Genomic DNA, 18,588 nt, shown 5'->3' on the forward strand with positions numbered 1-18,588 from the left:
AGCAATGCTCAGTTAACCAGATGATCCCTTGCTGAGCTCCCTGCCTTACCAGTTTTTTTCATTAAGTGGCTAGAATGAGACTGTTCAGGCAATTAATAGACTCCATGAGGACACTGTCAATAACTCAGCACTTCCAACAGAAAGGCAGGAGTGTAAGAAAAAGCAAGGCATAAGTTTCTTCCCAACGTTTCTCATAGACTATTTTCACAAATGTGTCTGATTGAGAGTCTAATTTCTACAGGCCAGACAATTATAGGTATTTTCAAGAAACTTTTTTTCTGGGAATCTCTAAAATGCAGTTCAAACCCATTCCTTGTTCATTCTTGGAAGCTGTTCATTAGAAATAGTTAAGCAAGAACTTTTGGCTCCTCACAAGGAAGGCTTCTTATCTTACTTGGCTTACTGGGGGTTCCCACGATGGATAGTGCCTACTGTAAATCAGCTTCTCCTTACCCAGCATATTTAACATTTCATTCTAGTAAGATTCAAAATTCTACGCTTTCATTTTTTCTGCCTGTATTAAAAGTACTGAATGTTCCCAGTAAGTGTGCTCAAAGTGATATATAAGCTATTATAGAAAGATAGGTAAACTGTATGAGATTAAAAATGTGTTCAAGATTACTAGAAGTAAACCTACAGCATGGGCTTTATATACAGCTCTGATGATTGATTGTCCATCAACTGTCTATATTACCATCTGCTGTAGTAATTGTCCTTCTTTTTCCAGGGTGCACGTGCAATCCGGTGGGTGTTGTCCCTGCCATGTGCCCGGAGGGGACGCAGCCTGTCTGTGTGACCCAGCCACGGGAGCTTGCCCTTGCCTGCCCAACGTGGTGGGCGCAACATGTGAGCAGTGTGCCTCTGGCTACTGGGACCTGGCTAGTGGAAAAGGATGTCAGATCTGTGACTGTGATCCAAAAAACTCTCGAAGCAACCAGTGCAACCAGGCAAGAAAATTACTCTGCTTTCTGGGAATCGGGGTGGTGGTGTTTTGGCATGGCATGGTGGGGACCCTCTTATAAATGAGGGTAGTTTTTTGTCGAGCTCCCTGAAAACAAGAGGTCTTTGGAAGTTTGCAGTTGGTGCAATCACACTTTGAGTCATTATATCAAATGTGCTGTTCTGATAATGTGGCTCTGCTTGTAAGCGATTTCTCTTTGCCTGTGTATTTCTTTGTCAAGTGGATCTTAGAAATACTTTGTAAGAAAATGTCACATAGGAAAAAACTGCCTCGTAAGTATACGTATAGGGAAGAAGGAAGTCCAGGCTTGGACCCAAGAGTCTTATGAGTATTTTTTAAAGTGTTTATTTTCATAAAGCAGCAGCTGTGGCCACTACGTTAATCATGCCTCGTCTATCAGACTGCTAGAGTGCCTTTTCTCATCTTTAATTCCTGTGCACTTTTTAGAGCTAGAATGTAGAAAAAATGAAACAACGTTTCAGAATAGAGAGCTGAAATTGTGGTCCCATGGAGTAAACAGCAATTTTGCTATTGACTTCAGAGCACCAGGAGCTTATCCCAAACTCTTGATAGATGTGCTTTCACATTTTCCTTTCAATATGCTTTCTGTTCGTTCCATTTTATTTAGTGGATGTACTATTTTTCCTAGCAAATGTAGCTCTTTTAACCTCAAAGAACTACTGCTTTTCTGAGCTGTACCAGTTATCAGAGCTGTAATTCCCTGTGGTTTAATTTAATAGCTGAATTCCAAAATAAATTTTCTAGGGCAATGTGCATAATATACCCTCAAGGTTTTCAGTTACAGTTAATACATCATGTAGTTAAAAGCTGACATGTTAAGATGAGTACTTTGCTCCAGCAAAAATAAGAAATTAATGTTTTACAAAGGAAAAGAATCCTCTCTCAGATCAGAGTCAGAGGATGAGTTCTCAAAGAGCATCTGTAGACTGGAACATACAAAATCTTTCATATTAATAAAGTAAAGCCACCTCTCAAAGTCCATTTTGTTTTCACAGCCTTCAGGAGGAAGGTGGGAAAGGTGGGCCAATACTGTATAAATCATGGTGTTCAAAGACCATGTGCAAGCAGTGTCACTGCAGTCCCCGTACAGCTATATGAAGTCACAGGGAGAAAAAGAAACTCAGTAAATAATGTATATCCAGCCATATGACTCTGCAGGAAGTTATTTAATCCTAACTGTCTTTACAGCTTACAGGCCAGTGTCCATGTAAGCGAGGTTACAGCGGAAGATGTTGCAATGAATGTGAGGAAAATTACTTTGGCAATCCCCAGATGCATTGCATTTGTAAGTATTACTAAGTGGGGACAACTGGATTAGAAACTGCCCCAAAAGAAATGTTTATCTTTTGTATTTATAGGGGAGACGGGACATACATCTAGAGAAGCAGGCTTTCATACATTTGTGTGTATGAGACGGATAAAAGTGTTTACATTATTTATCTATGTTGTTCCTTCTATGGGTATGATGGGACCATGGAAGTTAGAGATGAAGAAGAGCCATTAGGCAGGCAGCCCACTTTGCTCTAACTCAAACACCGGTTTGCTTTTATTGTCTTGAAATGTACGACTGTACCTTTTGCATGCATTAATCCCACGGAGAAGGAACAACTGGATGTAACTTGCTGTCCCTTTCTTGCAGCGTGCGAGTGTAACGAGGAGGGAACCAGCCAGCCCAAGTGTGACAAAGCCACTGGCGCATGTAACTGCCGCGCTGGCGTGACTGGCCGGTTCTGCGACCAGTGTGGCCGTGGCTTTGAGAAAGACTTTCCCTCTTGCCGCCAGTGTCATCTTTGTTTTGATCAGTGGGACACTGAAATTACTGCCCTTGCTCAGACTGCTCAGGGGTTAATGAGGTTTGCTGCAAACCTCGAAGATAAAGGAGGACGAATGCCCAGCTGTGACATGCGGTTCAAAGCCTTTGCAGATGCCATTTCTGAAATTGAAAGAATTTTGAGACATCCTGTTCTTTCACTGGAGGCCCTCTCAGGCATCAAGGATTTTCAGAGCTACGTTCAGTAAGGGCTCGGCTGCTCCTGAAAAAATCCCTTGGCTGAGAAAGCAGTCTTCCCCCGGGCCCCACCAGCCATCCCTACACATCAAGTCCCACTTCTGCTCAGCACACAGATGCTGGACTACTAAGTCACTGTTTTCAATAGATCTGTGAACAAAATAATCCTTATATATATTATCTGTCCCCCACAGGCGTATATGTAAATGCTGGAATTTTCCAGTTCATCCTACGTGTTTTCTAAATAAGCCATTACAAATAAATGTTTCTGCTCATTTAGAAATTTCTCTCTTGTACTCTAAAATACTGTGTATCTCAGTTCTAGTTTAAGAACAATTCGGTCTGACTTCTGCATAACTGCCATTTCCCTTTCAGACAAAAATTTGCACAAATGGATCCCCTTCACAGTACACTCTATGAGTTTCCTGACCTTAACAAGAACATAGAAGACATTGGGGAAGAAGCTGACCTAGTGTATGAACTTCTACAACAGAAAATACATCTGCATCAAAGTTTTCATTACTTAAACCTCAAAGGTAAGGCTGCCAGCAATTAACTGAAATAGGTGAATATTTTCCGTGAAATTTCAGAATGTTTTTCCCACCATTGAACCATACAACATTTCAAAGATCCCTAGATTTTAGTTTCCTATGTTAGCACAAAAATGTAAATACTAACAACACTTTATACTGACTTTCCAAACTCTGTTTTATCTTAAAATGCCATGATTTCTAGCATCCTAAATTTCAGATGCATGTGCCAGGGTCATATCAGTCAGAAGTCTCATGAATCCCAATGTTTACATCAGGATTTAAAAGCCACTCAGTTTCATAGTATAGACTCACAGATCATACAGTAGAACAGCAAAGGATTTTTTCCCCACTTCTGACTCCTCTTGCTCTTAGCAGTACTTAAAGAATGTTGTACAGCAATGGTTTTTTTAATTAGAGAGTCATAGTGCAACTTCTTAGTGTTCCCATGGGAAAATACATGACTTTATGTTGTAAGGAACTAGCTCTCCATCATCAAAAAATGTGAAGTCAGAACTGAGTTCCTCGGCATTTTTGAAAGAATTACACAGTCTGTGCCTGAGCTAAGTATAGTCTCCATCAGAGGCTAATAGCAGTAATGACAATGTCACAGACTGGTTTCCGGAGAAAGACAGGGATATATCAGTCGGGGATCTCGAACAGTTGCTAGATCATCCACAGTGGCAGGAGATTGTCAGCAGTATACTCTCCAAAGAGACAGCTGCCAAGATATGAATGCCCAGAAGATAAGGTGTGCACCACAGAAGACACAAGCTACAGGCAATGCACTCCCTTTTAGAGTTCCTCTGTGTTTTGTTTGGGCGAGAAAAAGATTGGCCTAGACAAGATCAAAAAAAAAGAAGGAAAAGTCAACAGAATACAAAGCTGAGGGAAAGGAAGAGGGGAAAAGAGGGATTAATTAAGATTTAGGGCTCCCCTGCCCTGTTGTACTTGTCAGTGCCCCTGGGGCTGGCTCTTCCGCTCAGGTCCTCATGCGAACGGTCAGCACAGCTCTCCCAGGCTCCACTTCCCAATTCAACTGAGTCTTGTGCAGACTCTGAGAAAGGCAGGAAGGCAAAGAAACAACAAATCCCAGTGAGGTCAGTGGATGCACAGCTGAAGCATCTGTGGTGCTCTCTGGTCACGTTCCAAACCCACTTCATCTTCTGGCCTCAGGAGATGGATAAACAGCCCTATAAAAAGCACATGGGGGTGTGGGGAGGGGAAGACCTTGAATTTAAGTTGAATTTCTGGTCAGGGCCACAAATATTCATTGGTCCTGCTACCAAGCATCTAACAGCACAGAAATAACATTTCCCTCAAGATAACCAGCTTCTCTGATATCCGGGAGAAAGCCTGGCTCCCTCACCCCATCTTCATTTTGGGACCAGCAGCACATCCTAGGTATGGCTCTGTCTGCTTTTTCCTTTCTCTTTTTTGCTGGGGTAGAACAGAATATGGCCACGCACACCATCTGGGGCACATTTGGCACTTGTGCCCTAGACACACATGGGGAACGGGCTCCTACATACCTCTCTGCAGAGGATCAGGACTCGGAGACTTCCTCACAGGCATGCATTCAGCTGGCTGACCTGGAAATGTCAATATCTAATGATGAATTAAAATCACTGGAAAAAACAAGACACAAGTGTCCTTAAAAGAATGTTTGCAGTTTATGAGATCTCATTAAATTATGGCTTTCCAGCCTTGGCCCCTGGCTTTGCAGCCACTGTAGTATGGTAATGCAGTGAGTACAGCTTCCTAGGCTGTAAATCAAGACTCTGCTAAGATGCTGTGTTTAACATAAAGGAACTTGGAAGCTCTACAGCTCCATCACAAACCAAGCATGAAAAACGCATTTGGGCCACTTAATGGAGAGCTGAACCACTGTAAAATATTCCTGCAATGGAACTGCACAGAAAACAGTCTCTGGCTTAGATACAGAGTTACAGCAGCCTCTTGCCAGGTATTTTGTATTAGGAGCTAACTTTAAACTGTACATTGTTTCCAAGAGTTACAAGATAAAATAAATAGCCCTGGTTCCACATGATAACTAAACATAGCTCAGCTTCAATCAAAGCAAGGCCAAGGGCTTTAGAGCCTGATTCAAAGCACGCAGGACTTGACGAGTGCCTTGTCATTGACTTCAACTAGTAACTGAGTCGGTTACCAGCACAAAGAGGGATGTTAATCAATGACCTCTAATGCTTTTTCACTGCCGACACATCCGTTCTGGCTCATTGCATATACTTCTGCCTGGGGATTTGGGAACAACTTTGGGTTCTCTGGAGATCTGGGAAACCTCAACAGCAGTAGCTTTAAATTATGTGTTTTGCAAAAGGCCTGAGTCCTTTCCTTAGGCTATTAATCTGCAAAAAATGTAATATTCTCCAACCCTTTTGAGTCTGCTTAAGGGAAAGCTTATACTAAGCAAACAAGAAAGACTCTTGCTGGAAAGTATTTTTTGCCTGGCCTACAAGCTTATCATGGAAATGCTTTTTTTTTAATGCATCAACCCTGAAACTGGATTTTCCAGAGCCAAACAAAACTCATAAATTCCCATTTATAATCTAAATTTTGGCCTCAGTTCAGCAGACCATTTAACTTTTGGGTGCTATGCTGAACAGACAGGACAAATGCTTTCCTGACTCACAATCAGAGAGCTGATCACTTCAGAGGTTTTACAAATGGCAGAAACAGTTCTCCTGCCTAAACTTGAAAACAGCATAAATAACAGGAGCTTTATCAAATCAACAACAGCAGCAATGCATGAGCTACTGATGAATGCAGATCAGTAGCAGTTTGTGTCATTAATGGGATCCCCTTCATACTTTTACATCTTCCATTGGCTTCTCATACACCTTGGACTCTGAAGAATGACATGGGATTCACTGTATTTGCAGCTATCTTAGCAGGTTTTATGAGTATCAATAACTATTCCTGTTTTGCAGCTGGCTGAGTAAACGATTAAAAAGCTTGACTGAGGAAATGACAGCTCCTGTCCCTCCCTGCTGTCCGAAATCAAACACCAGTGACAAGAAACTGAATCACCTGTCACTCACTATTTGTCCAGAATTCAAGTAAATACATTAATTAAATGCAACCAAAATACAGTCAGTACTAAATCCTATTTCTGTTGCTACAGAGGCCATCAGCAACATTAGGAAAGACTTTGAAGTATCATTGCTGGCAGAACAGAAGACCAGTGGGACAACCCCTATTGTAAGATACTCAGAGTACACCAGGAACCACGCGCTCACTATGTTGGGCCATGAGGCCTTCAAAGCAAGCAATGTGCTGGAACAGCTCAAGGTGATCAAGAGCCCCAACATCCGAAACTTGAATGAAAAGGTAGGCACTGTGAATTTTGACTGGGAGCTAAACAAAAATCTCTTTTTTGATGCTGTTAGTAGGCTCTATTTTAAAAGGGTGCTTACATGCATTTTTAAATCTGGAAAACAACACTTCCCTGGTACAGACATGCAGTCACGTCGGAAACAGCTGCACTTTTCAGCTGTGGTTACTACCACCCTTCTGGAAGCCGTTGCTCCCAGGGCAGACCCAGCACAAGGAACTGTTTAAGCACTCTCTAGTCTCAAGAGGATGTCAGTGTGAATTCAGAAAGATTAACCCCAACTTCCTCCATCAGTAACTTAAACTAAGCAGAGCAACTTTGCCCTGGAGTGGATGGGGAGTGCTCACATATCCTTTGTATCACCCATGGGAGAGGAAGGGATTTCTGTCCTTCTGCGGGATAGCAATGAATACCTGATAGCACCTTCAGCCAGCCCTGCCAGATCTCGAAGAGCTCATCCATCTAGGCCTTCAGTCTCAACATCTGTGTCAAACTATATGGAGGGCTAGACACGGTACCATGTTGTGTGAGAGGTGATCTGGATCCTTTAGAACAAGCCATGGACCCATGGGCTGGATATGGCCGGGGGACAGTTTCAGCCCTTTTGCCGTAGAAGAGTGAAGCAAGGGTCTTAGTGCAACACATGGAGCCCAACAAGTGGCTCCTGCAAGGATGCTCGAAGCCATAGGCTGCTGTTGCATCCTTCAAGTCAGGGGAGGGGCACCTGTAACTGGCAGCGACACCCATCTTTGGAGAGACCAGACCACCGTCTCTTCGGGAAAATCCCATCCTATGTTCAATGCTCATATGACGTCAAACATCTTCCTTCCCCCAGGAGTGTATCTCAGGCCCCCAGAGGAGTCCTGACATAAGCATCTTCCTTATTGCAGATCTGCGGTGTGCCAGGAGACCAGCCCTGTGTCACAGCAGCCTGCGGAGGAGCTTTGTGCCGGGACAGTCATGGACTCAGGCAGTGCGGTGGCCCAAACTGCGGCGGAGCTCTTCCTCTCTCCACTGATGCCTTCAGGAAAGCTGAGGAGACTGCTGTGTTGCTAAATAACTTGACTACTCAGCTACAGGAACCTGAGAATCAGGTGCTGTATATCAAATGTACATTTGTTCAGTGAAATGGATGGAGGATGAGATTTGGGAGGTCACAAATCTACAAAAGATTGTGCTCCTTGGACAAAGAGCAGTGACATAGTGATGACAACATCATAGACCTATCATGGTTCAGTCCTGGGAGTATTAGGTGCCAGTCCCACCAAGAGACTGTGGCTCTAGCTATGCCTTCCTCTTCCTCACAGCTGCCAAGATCTCATGGGTCATGGTGCCCTGTGCCTATGGAAGCTGGTGGCATCAGGCTAGTATTGTCTATGGTTTTGTTGGGAAAGATCCAAACGGCACCATTTATCAGTAGCCTGAGTATGGCCCATGCTTATTGCAATGGGATTACTGCTCTGCATAGCGTTAAGCTCTATTTATACAACTTCATATTACTCTTATGTTTGCCATTAAATAATTTTTGCAAATAATTTCAAGACGGAGCTTTTCTGCCCCCGGTGATGTTTAGAAGGGCATCAAGTAGTCGGCTGTACTGCACAGTAGCAGTGAAAAATAACTCAAGCGAAGTGTGGCCAATGCAACATGTGCCAAGGAAACAAAACAGACAAATCCCAAAACACCAGTAAAAACAGTTTGTTCCTACTAACAATCAGAGATGATGCCTGTTACAGTTATAGGCAAAACACATTTTCCAACAGAAATGTCATTCTGCTGTGGCTTTGTCCTGTCCCTGCAGGGTGCCTGGGCATCCATTTCCTCTTTTTAAAATGCACCCGAGGCATCAAAGCTGATGGGTTTAGAAATGAGCAATCGGGGCACATGCCTGGGGCCCCAGGACACAGAGGGGCAGCAGCAAAAGGCGTCTGCCGAGGTGGCAAAATACTGTTGGAATTCAATGATTAATCTAAAGCTCTCACTTAAATTATCAAGAATACTAACTTAATGGCAAAATGTAACTTTTAAAGACAAGCCTTAAACTCTACCTTCCTTATCTATGTCCCCTTAAGTGTATTTTTAACAGCAAGTCCAGTGTGAAAAGGCAAATGAAATTATGTGCCTTTTCTGTACTGAATCTGATCACTGACATGCTGCAGTACTGCAATAGAAAATAACAGTCAGCACCTTCTTTTAGAAACAGAAGGAGCTGTGGTTTAGCAGTGGTTGTGGAGAGAAAAAAATGTTTGATTTAGGCTTTTTCTGAGGCCAGATGAAGGCTCTGATGTAGCAACTTCTGGAGTTCCCCAAAGGGGTCTCCTACTACTTTTCAAAGCCACATCAAGTGATTCCAGCTGAGGCTTGGATCAAAATTCTTTTTGTGTCAGAGCTCAACTTGCCAAGCAATGATAGATAACCTCCAGAAAATGGCACTGCTATTTCTAATAATACTTCCAGGTTGAAAACATTAGAAAAATGGCAGAAGACAGCAAGTTGAAAGGCTCACAATTTAATGGGCAACTGGAGAGGGCTAAGAATCAAATTGAAGTTGACGGAGAGATCACTAAGGAGTTCATCCAAAAAGTGAAAGACTTCTTGCTAGGTAAATATGCAAAGTTCTTTTTGACTCATTTTTAATATATATTCCAATATAATATAGCATAATAGACGGCCAGAAAATGATCTAGCTGTATACACATGAAATTTCTTGTCTACCTCCTGATCTGCAATCTTTTTCAATCCCTTTTTTCCTAGTGCTTCTTTCTGCCAGGTGACAATACTTTGTATTAATTTTCCAATAGATCTGTTACGTTCTGATTGTCATCTTTTATTAATATGTGCTTAATTTGAAGCATGCAAGTAATTCCCTCAGTTCCTGGTTTATCTGAGTAGAGGACTACTAAGATAATTTCATACAATATATAATGACCAGGCATGTCCAATGCAGCCCCAAATTGTTATTCCTCCCACTTCTTCCAGGCCCATAAATAGAGGCTCTCCATAGGGAGCGTGGGAATTAGGACACATACTGCTCCATCGTCTCTGTAAAGCTGTAACTCGAGGAATCAAAGGATTCTGGTAGAACTTCACAGCTCATAAAAAATAACAAAAACCCATATATACCCTAAAACTTTTTACATTCTCGCAATTGCAGAAAAATGCTGTAAGAAATGGAGCTTAAGTTTTCTTACCAGATGCACCAAAGGAGTTCAAATGTGGTAGGATTTTTTTAATCTCTTGAATATAGCTGATCTCATAAGTTTCTAAGGATTGCATGTTGGCAGTCCTTTGGCATTCATACCTCTCCATCCAGATGGGAGCGAGGGCAGAGGACAGAGGACTTCCTTTGTTCGGGAACATTTAAGTTATTTTATTGAATTGGAAGAAAAACTCCATTTAAGTCCTTAAGATTCTCAGATTTTTATTTGACAGCAATTGAAAATTCCACCTTTGGCTCTTCTTTGATGTTTCTTGGTAGACATACGGCATTTACTAACAATTATAAAAGCATTTTTTCATCAATTTTTGTTTTGTAACTTGAAGTTTAAGAACAGTAACAGCTGAGGTGTACAGTTACATTAAATCTGCTGTACTCTACATTGACGTGAATGGTAATTTTAGAGGAATATATTTCTACAGAAAATAGCTCTCAGGAATGGACTACTGTTTGCACAGTAAATGTCTTCTATTTAATTCTTGGTGAGTTACTTTGGAGCGTTAGCACAAACATTTAATATGTTTCAACTGTTTAATCAGCCAAGGTCTTGTCTATAAAGGGAAGTGAGCAGAAAACAGAAGTGATGATGAGGCTTCACAAGGCATTGACTCTCTCGCTCTGTGTGCCTTTGCCTTCAGCAAAGAACTAGGACGAGCTCATTTGTAAGGGGAGTTGTCAAAATATATTTTTTCTACTGTAAATTCCCATCCTATCTGAGTCTGACCCAAGTTCCCCCTGTAGCTTAGCCTTTCTCATTAACCAGCAAAGGAACCACTTTCTCAATATTGTGGCAACTCCAGGGAAGGGATTACACCCACCAGCCGGCTTGGAAAGCTCCATTCACACCCCAGTCTCTCCAGCACCTCTTTGATCTGGGGGCCAAGGGAGAAATGGGCTCTGACACATCTAGCTGTGCCGTGCACCGATTTAAAACCTTCTGCGGGCTCAGTTCTACATCAGAATTTTAATAACCTAGTTCAAAGTGGGTTCAAATCCTCATTTTAGCCAGTTCTGACAACACTAACAGCAGTACCTGGAAGCATAATATTAAATTACAAAATGTTGGAGATAATTCTCTTACCCCCTTGATGTGCCTGTCAGCTTTATTCTCTCACATAACTCGAAGGGTAGGCAGCCATAATGCTCATTTACATTTCACTGGGAGGAAGAGCTGCTTCAGGATACCCTCAGCTCCATTTCTGTTGCAGATGAGAGCGCGCCTCCAGAAGACATTGAGAAGGTGGCAAATTACATTCTGCAAATAAACCTTCCCCTGACTCCACGAGAGCTCACAGGCATGCTTGGCAAAATGAGGAGCATTATGAAGCACTGTGAGAAGTACAAACTGAATGCAAATAAGAGAAACAGAAAAAGGGAGGAAGCTCGGATGCTGCTGGTGGAGGCACAAGAAGCCAAGTGAGTAGGGTATTCTGATACTGATGGGCCAACTGCAGCTGGGGTGGCACTGTGCACGGTAGGACTGCTCCATACCCCAGGCAGTACCCTAGTAACACCGGAAGGAAAGTTCAGATGACAGCAGATTTCAGCTTGCCATTTCCACAGGGTCTCTCCAGCAGGAATGAGCCATGACCACTCGGCTGCAGGAGCCGACATGCTGCAAGGAGGCAACTCCTGCCAGCTCTTGGCTCCTCCGCCTGCTGAGTCAAAGAGGCCAAAGCAGCTACTTACTTCCATGTTGGACCTAGTGGAGCATTACATCTGGTTCACTGGGAGGTTTAAATATGGGTGAGAAAGAACCAACAAGAATTGGGGAGGGAGAAAATACGTTCACCCATGAGTCTTCCTTACTAGCAGTGCACCACCAGGCAGCCCGCCGCATCCAGCCTCACCTTTAATACAGCAGCTCATGTGCTCCCACACAAAGTCCCTTCTTACTGAGGTTTTGCTTTGTCAGCTTACGAACCACAATTTTAACGGTTGTTGTTGGACTTGAGGGAACATTTCTGCACGTGAGCATGGGTGCATTTGAAACGTGTTCTTGCTTTGCTCTCCACACCACGATACTACACATGCTTCTATTTTTCCGTTTTAGCAAAGCAGCTAAAGCTCTTCCACCTGTGGATGGAATGAATAATAAACTAAAAAATGTTGTGAAGTCCCAAGGACACTCCAAAAACACCCTCATAAAGCTAAATGAAGAGATACAAGGCATCAGAGCACAAATCTCACAGGTATCTTGCTGTAAATATTTTAATTTATTTACTACATACATTTCAGAAAAAGATACTTCATCATGAAGTTTCCTTAATGTAAACTTAAATAAATAAAACCAGAATGTGGCGTGGATGTGCCATCGATTCCATAATGTTTAAGGGTCTCCTCTTCTTAATCAGTTGACATTAATCTCCCTCATTACCACGCTCTGCAAGCTGAATGGACGTTACATAAGAAACCACAGCCTTCAATTGCTCTGTTTCAGGCTGAGAATCAAGTGAACAAGACAAACGACGAACTAAATGACTTGTCCGCAAAACAGTCTGAGATGGAAGATGAAATTGCCACATTGCAGGCAAAAATGCTGATGAACAAGAATCAAGCCAGAAAGGCAAGAGCAGGGGCAGAAGCAGCACACAAGCGAGCCCAGAATATTGATAACGTAAGCCTTTGTGTCACACGTTAAGGGAAAAAAGATTCCCTCCATGTTTAATAGTATTTTTGATTCAGAAGTGTAATTGTGTTACCCTGCTCTCCTCAAAACTGTTAACATTTTCCTTATGCCATGCATTGTAAAATGTCACAGGTTAAGAATAATTTCTTTTTTATTTTAAGGCTTCTGGCAAATAACACTTCTGTTTGCTTGAATGAAAGAAAACATACACATTTCTCTGGCTACTCTGTGACATTTTTCCTTGCACTGTGTATAAGACTCATAGTCACCGTGGGCACCAGTAAACACAACAGAACAAATCACAAAACCAGATATTAAAATACGTGAGTGACGAAAGCAGCCTGGCCATTCATCCCGTGCCATTCTCCTTCAGAGAAAATTGCTGTGGGAGTTAGTTGGAGGTTTTGGTTGGCTGGGTGCTTTTCAGTAGCTCCAATTTTTGAGAATGCAGCTAGAAATTTGCTAAAATTGCAAGGAGAACCCGGCACCCACAGCGTAAGCTTGGAGCATGACCAAGCTTTCAGGTTATAAGAAACCTAGTCAAAATCTAAACTGCAGCCTCCACAACAACCTAAATCAGCAGGGAATGGATTAGCCAGTAAATATTACTACTGCCAAAAATGTAAAAAAACCAATGTTGCTACAGATAATTCATTAAGCTTGAATTAAGCCTCATGGCAAAATGAAATTTACAGAAAAGCCCTATCAAAAGAGGTAAAAACAGCATAAAGTTTAAAAGTCTTAGATCATATTTTCTTTACATCCTCGCCCCACCTTTAGATTGCTCCACTGCCAGTTTGTTTTAATTGATTTCTATCAGGTTTTGCAAAGCATTGTTCAATGTACACTCATTATGGATTTTTTTTTTAAGATTTAAGAGAATGAGAGAATTAAAGTTTGGTTCAAAGAGGATATTCAAAAAAAGTATAAAAATCTCCTTCAGTATGCCAGATTAATTATGAGATGCTCTTAAACAAAGTAACGGCATTTTGTTACAGGAATTTGCTGACATTAAAAGAAAGTACACCGTCCTTCAAGAAAAGCTAAAAGCCCAAGGACCTCCAAAAGTAACACTAGAAAAAGTGAAGCAGCTGAAAGAAGAAGCAGAAAAACTGGTTGAAGAGACTGAAAAAAAAATTAAAAGAATAACAGGTGGTGTTCTCACTTCCATACCGAGCGGTGAAAATTGTGACAGTCATGAATTAAACTGAAGTCCTTGCCCACAGACGCTAGCAGACTAGGTTCACTTGAAATCAGGTTTAAAACAATTTAACTGGTAAAAATCCCTGCTTGAAGCTACTCAAACAGTTTAAAAGTAGTTGAATTGATTTGGCTTATGTACTTTTTCTGACATAAATTGGTTGCTATAAGCAGAGTTTAAGAAGTGTCCACACAGAGACTTGCAGTGATTTGACTCAGGCAGTTTAAAAACAGGACAAGTGCAAAATCTGCATAAAACTTGGCTGCAGATTTAGCTGGAAGCCTTGATTTATGCACTTGCTTTGGGTATTTGGACCTTAAATCTTTCCTCTGCGCTCTCTTTTCTTACATTACCCGAGTGATGGTTTGTGTTACAGAGCTGCAGGGTAGCTGTTTTCCATCAGTCCACATTTGTTCCCCTTCAGACATTATCTCTGAGCAATGGCAGAACAAACCAGGTACAAATACTGGCTTGTGGAGACTGAAGCAGATGTGCCCTGGTTCTGTGGGGCCGTGGCCGGGAGGCAGAGGGGTCATGGGCAGCGGAGACCACGGCTGCTGCAGCCATACCGGCACCGGTCCTCACACAGCCCCTCGGGTGGGTTTAGAGGGTCAGCAAAAAGGAAGAGCACATCTCATGTAATTGCACACAGGGAACCTAGTTCTGCTTGTAGTGAAGGTCTGGGCATTCCCACCAGGAATCCTTGGGCCTAGGATCCTGCCAGGCTCGACGTCCAAAAATACCATGTAACATCAGCAAAACTGAAGCAGAAACTCCATCCCAGGAGCAAATTCTTCAGGACAGGATCAGAATAAATATTTCGAGCATATACCTTGAGGAGAAGCATCCCAGTCACTCCAAATGCCCAGATGATAAGTGCATTGGAAACAGCCAGTGAATAATGCAGTTTTGACTCATTACCAGTATGTTTACATTGGTGTATTTTCACAGTGACCAGCAGAAAACATTCCTGTAAATGAGGGAGACCTAAGCCCATTATGCCTGAATTGTCTAGGCTTTACATACATCGGTGGACACGCTGTTCCTCTGAGTGTTTCCATTTAAACCAACTCCTTTAAGAGCTCTGTGTCCTGCCCCATCCTAGCTGATGGACAAAAGCACATGCTGAGAAATTAATTTCTTTAAGGCTGTCACGTTTCTCTCGCTATCCGGAAGCCAGACTTTTCCCTCCAGTTGCATATATAACATTCCCCATTTGAAATGGGCTTATTGCCTCTAAAACTGCTGGGAAAAGAAATGCGGTTAATCCCTGGATTTTACTTACACAACAAATATGAGCATCATTGCATGTCTCTACTCTTCCAGATTTGGAGAAGAAGCTTCAGGACCTGAATCAAACCAAACAAGACAAGGCAGAGCAACTGAGACAACTAGAGGAACAAGTGATAGCCATTAAAAATGAAATCACGGAGCAGGAAAGCAAGTATGCAACATGCAAAAGTTAGGGTCTGAACAGACCATCAGGTAAAATGCAACTGAAGTCTCCATGCTTACCACCTCCTGAGCTTCCCGGCACGGAGGGTTGTCCTCTGTAAATACATCTGAAGGTGCCTATAGTATTTTGGCACGGTGAATAATGTCATTTTCTCTTGTTTTTTTGTCCAGTTGAGTTTATATGGAAATAGGAAATACCTTTTAATAAACCAGCTGATTAAGTAATCAGGATGTAGTCTTTGAGGGAGCTCTATAATACACTCCTGTGCACAGCCTAGTGCTTCTCGCTGTAGGGGGTTGGAAATGCAAAAGGAGGATTGCTCAGAGCGCTGCAGGTAACTGCCTCAAAGACAGACTCCCAGCACCCTGTGTCTTCTGCTGAACCCTTCAGTAACCTATGGCTGTGCCACGACCCCGCACGGGGCTGCACAGGCCGGGATGGGGCAATGCAGATGAAGGGCTGCGGGCTTCTGTAGCCATCCCTGCTGACAACCGACGGCGTCCCCAGGGTACCGTCACTCCTCCATCCCCATCTCTTCACTGAGACAGAGCAGGGGGGGCACTAGGAACCCCTGACCATGTGGGGGTCCCCCTATGTTCACTGAAAATGCACAGCGATGCGCAGTACCTCCGTGCAGCCCTGGGCCATCAAAGGTGGGCGACAGGGAGCCAATTCCCCAGTGCCCACTGGATGGCAGTGCACAGATGCTTAATGCCAAAAACAACTTCAAAATCATTTCTTTGTCAATGCCCCTCCTGCAATGTCTATTTTTCTTATGCTTATAAGGGGTTTCCCACATTTTTTGTTAACGCAGCCAACAACTGGAGAATCACTCCATCTCTTAGGTCTAAACCGTGAGTCTAAAGGGCCACAAATGTTGAAAAACAGTTTCTGCAGCCCTTCTCCCACGTGCAGCACTTCACCGAAGTCAGGGTTCACTCAGCAGTTTCTTGCAGCCATAAAGAACACCGGAATTGTCCTAAATTTTAGGTTTTTTTTTTTTTTTAATATAAAGGAGGAGACTGGGGCTAAGCAAATGCTACAGAAGGGCTAGCGTTTTAAAAAGACTGAAGGGAGCTATGCCTCAGTTTTTAAATCCCACCCTTTGTATACATACTCCTGCAGGATGCTGAACAGGCTAATGATGGCTTGTCCTCAGTTAAAACCTTTTCCTCAGTTAAAATCATGTCATTCCCAGCTGTACTGTCCCACAGCGTCCATCATGGACTTCAGTCAGCTGGGGTGAGGAGCCCAACGCTGCTTCAGAGCTTGGATGCAGCCCAGACCACATCTGTAAAATGAGGAACACTCTGCAGGAATACAGGGCTCTTAGCATTTACCCGTTCTCATGCCAGCAGCATCCGTAAAACAATCCTTATCTAAAAGCAAGCATTGTTTCGATCCAACGGAGATAAACCCTCCATAGTTATCACTCTTTGTTTAGGAGAGCTAAAGTAGCATTCGTATGCAGCGGGGGGCTTGCGTGGGAATTGCTGGCATGGATGAGATTTCAGAGATATTCCTCTAACTCAAACCAGCTGTGCTCCAGGGCAATGTGCAACACGCATTACCCATATAATAGCTTCTATTGTGAAAATGATGGAATCAAATTATAACTTCGATATAATCTAACAAAGACATCTGAATGCAGGTATGCACATAATTTGCGGTTTAGCTTTTTCTGAATTTTAGCACTTTAAAAAATCATCTGTGAGGTGTGAGGCTTCTTTATAAGTTACTAGACTGTAATCAGATGACTGTATTTAGATTGACTTTGCCATAATGAAATCAAACATCTCTATTTTACTCGGAGCACACAACTCACCAAGCTGCTCACACGCAGGTCTCCAGGTAACGAAGGGTTTCCTGCAGGTTTCAATGTAGGCCCTGCTGCACTGCACCTGAAACAGGCAAACTGAAGCACTTAGAAAGAAATTCCCAATTGCATATAAACCAAAATTATTTCATTCATGGCTTTAAAAATCTGAATTCACAAGCAGAAAGTTGAAAGAGAACTCCCTCCTAAAATCCACTGTTGGCTGTGAGAGTTGCCATATGGCTTTCGACAACCCACAAGGATGAGAAGTCTGTAAACACAAGGCAGTTAAACAGGCCTGGAGGGGAGATGTATCCATGGGGGAAAACAGAAATCGCTGGAAGAAAAACGGAAACAGGAAGAAGAAAGTCAGCGTGGAGTCTAACCTCCCCTGCCTTCCTCCAAGCATGCTCAGACACACAAAGCGAGCAGACCTGATGGGACCAGCAGCTACAAAACACCAAATCCATCCTGTGACAGCTTCGGAGCTTTACAACTGTGCAGCATTCCCCATTGGAAGCGGCGCAAGTTACTTTGTGGGAAAATGCTGTATCTGAATCAAAAATACCTATTTTTAGTTCCCCCTGGCCCTCCTTCTTGTGGGCAGAAGTGGCTTCAGAAAACTGTTTCTTGAAAAAAAATATTGAAATCAGTATCTTGCTGTAGAGCATTTTGACTTCAATGACATTAATCAAAATGCAAACAACACTTAACCAAACCCACATATAATCAAAGATACATTTAATCAAAAATTATCTCATCAGCTGTATTTGCTAGGCATTCAACCACCGCAGTGTTGTAAGAAAACGGGTGATCAAGTGGGTCCCACTGAGGTTAAAGTCTGAAATTTGGTTTTTTGAGAAGACTTCCAACCCAGCACAAACACAGACACCCCAGGACTGTAAAGCTGCTTCACCAACCACAAGGATAGGAGACGACACAAAACTGAATTTTTATCATTTGAAGAATCAAATTAACGTACTCCCACTCGCTATTGCTCACGAGCACTGCAGAGAGGGACGGACACAAAGAAGTTCACTGCACCTAATTACCCACACAGTAAATGCTGGTGGTTTCGGCTACCTCTGAACGGTGACCACGGTTACGGGTGATGGTGGCCACCCCGGTCTGCGGCGGCAACTCCAACTCGATCCTGATGCCACGCAGCAGGGTCACCCCCAGGCTGGAACACAGCGCATTGTCACACCATCCGCGGCAAGGCACGAAGGAGCTAACCACAGCAGCAAGGAGCTCCGGAGGGCAACTTTAGCCCATTTTAGGTTTAGGGGAGGATAGGACTTCTACAAGGCTATGAAACAGGAAAAAAAAAAGGAGACAACTTCAATAAAAATTGAAAAAAATAGTGGGACAGAAAAAAATCCAGCGGCAATGAA

At 42.9% G+C, this 18,588-nt stretch overlaps 1 protein-coding gene across 1 annotated transcript in view; it reads left to right on the top strand.

Annotated features, from left to right (window-relative positions):
• Positions 1-15,388, top strand: part of LAMB4 (laminin subunit beta 4) — a 42,114-nt gene extending 26,726 nt beyond the window's left edge. The window contains 13 exon segments of the mRNA XM_050915275.1: positions 728-769; positions 772-947; positions 2,171-2,267; positions 2,622-2,997; positions 3,366-3,526; positions 6,666-6,871; positions 7,766-7,969; positions 9,333-9,477; positions 11,301-11,508; positions 12,146-12,284; positions 12,533-12,709; positions 13,720-13,873; positions 15,249-15,388. Of these exon segments, the coding sequence (XP_050771232.1) occupies positions 728-769; positions 772-947; positions 2,171-2,267; positions 2,622-2,997; positions 3,366-3,526; positions 6,666-6,871; positions 7,766-7,969; positions 9,333-9,477; positions 11,301-11,508; positions 12,146-12,284; positions 12,533-12,709; positions 13,720-13,873; positions 15,249-15,388 (2,225 nt within the window).
• The last annotated feature ends 3,200 nt before the right edge of the window (positions 15,389-18,588 follow it).

This window comes from Gymnogyps californianus, chromosome 1, assembly GCF_018139145.2.
Source record: "Gymnogyps californianus isolate 813 chromosome 1, ASM1813914v2, whole genome shotgun sequence".
Taxonomy (NCBI): Eukaryota; Metazoa; Chordata; class Aves; order Accipitriformes; family Cathartidae; genus Gymnogyps; species Gymnogyps californianus.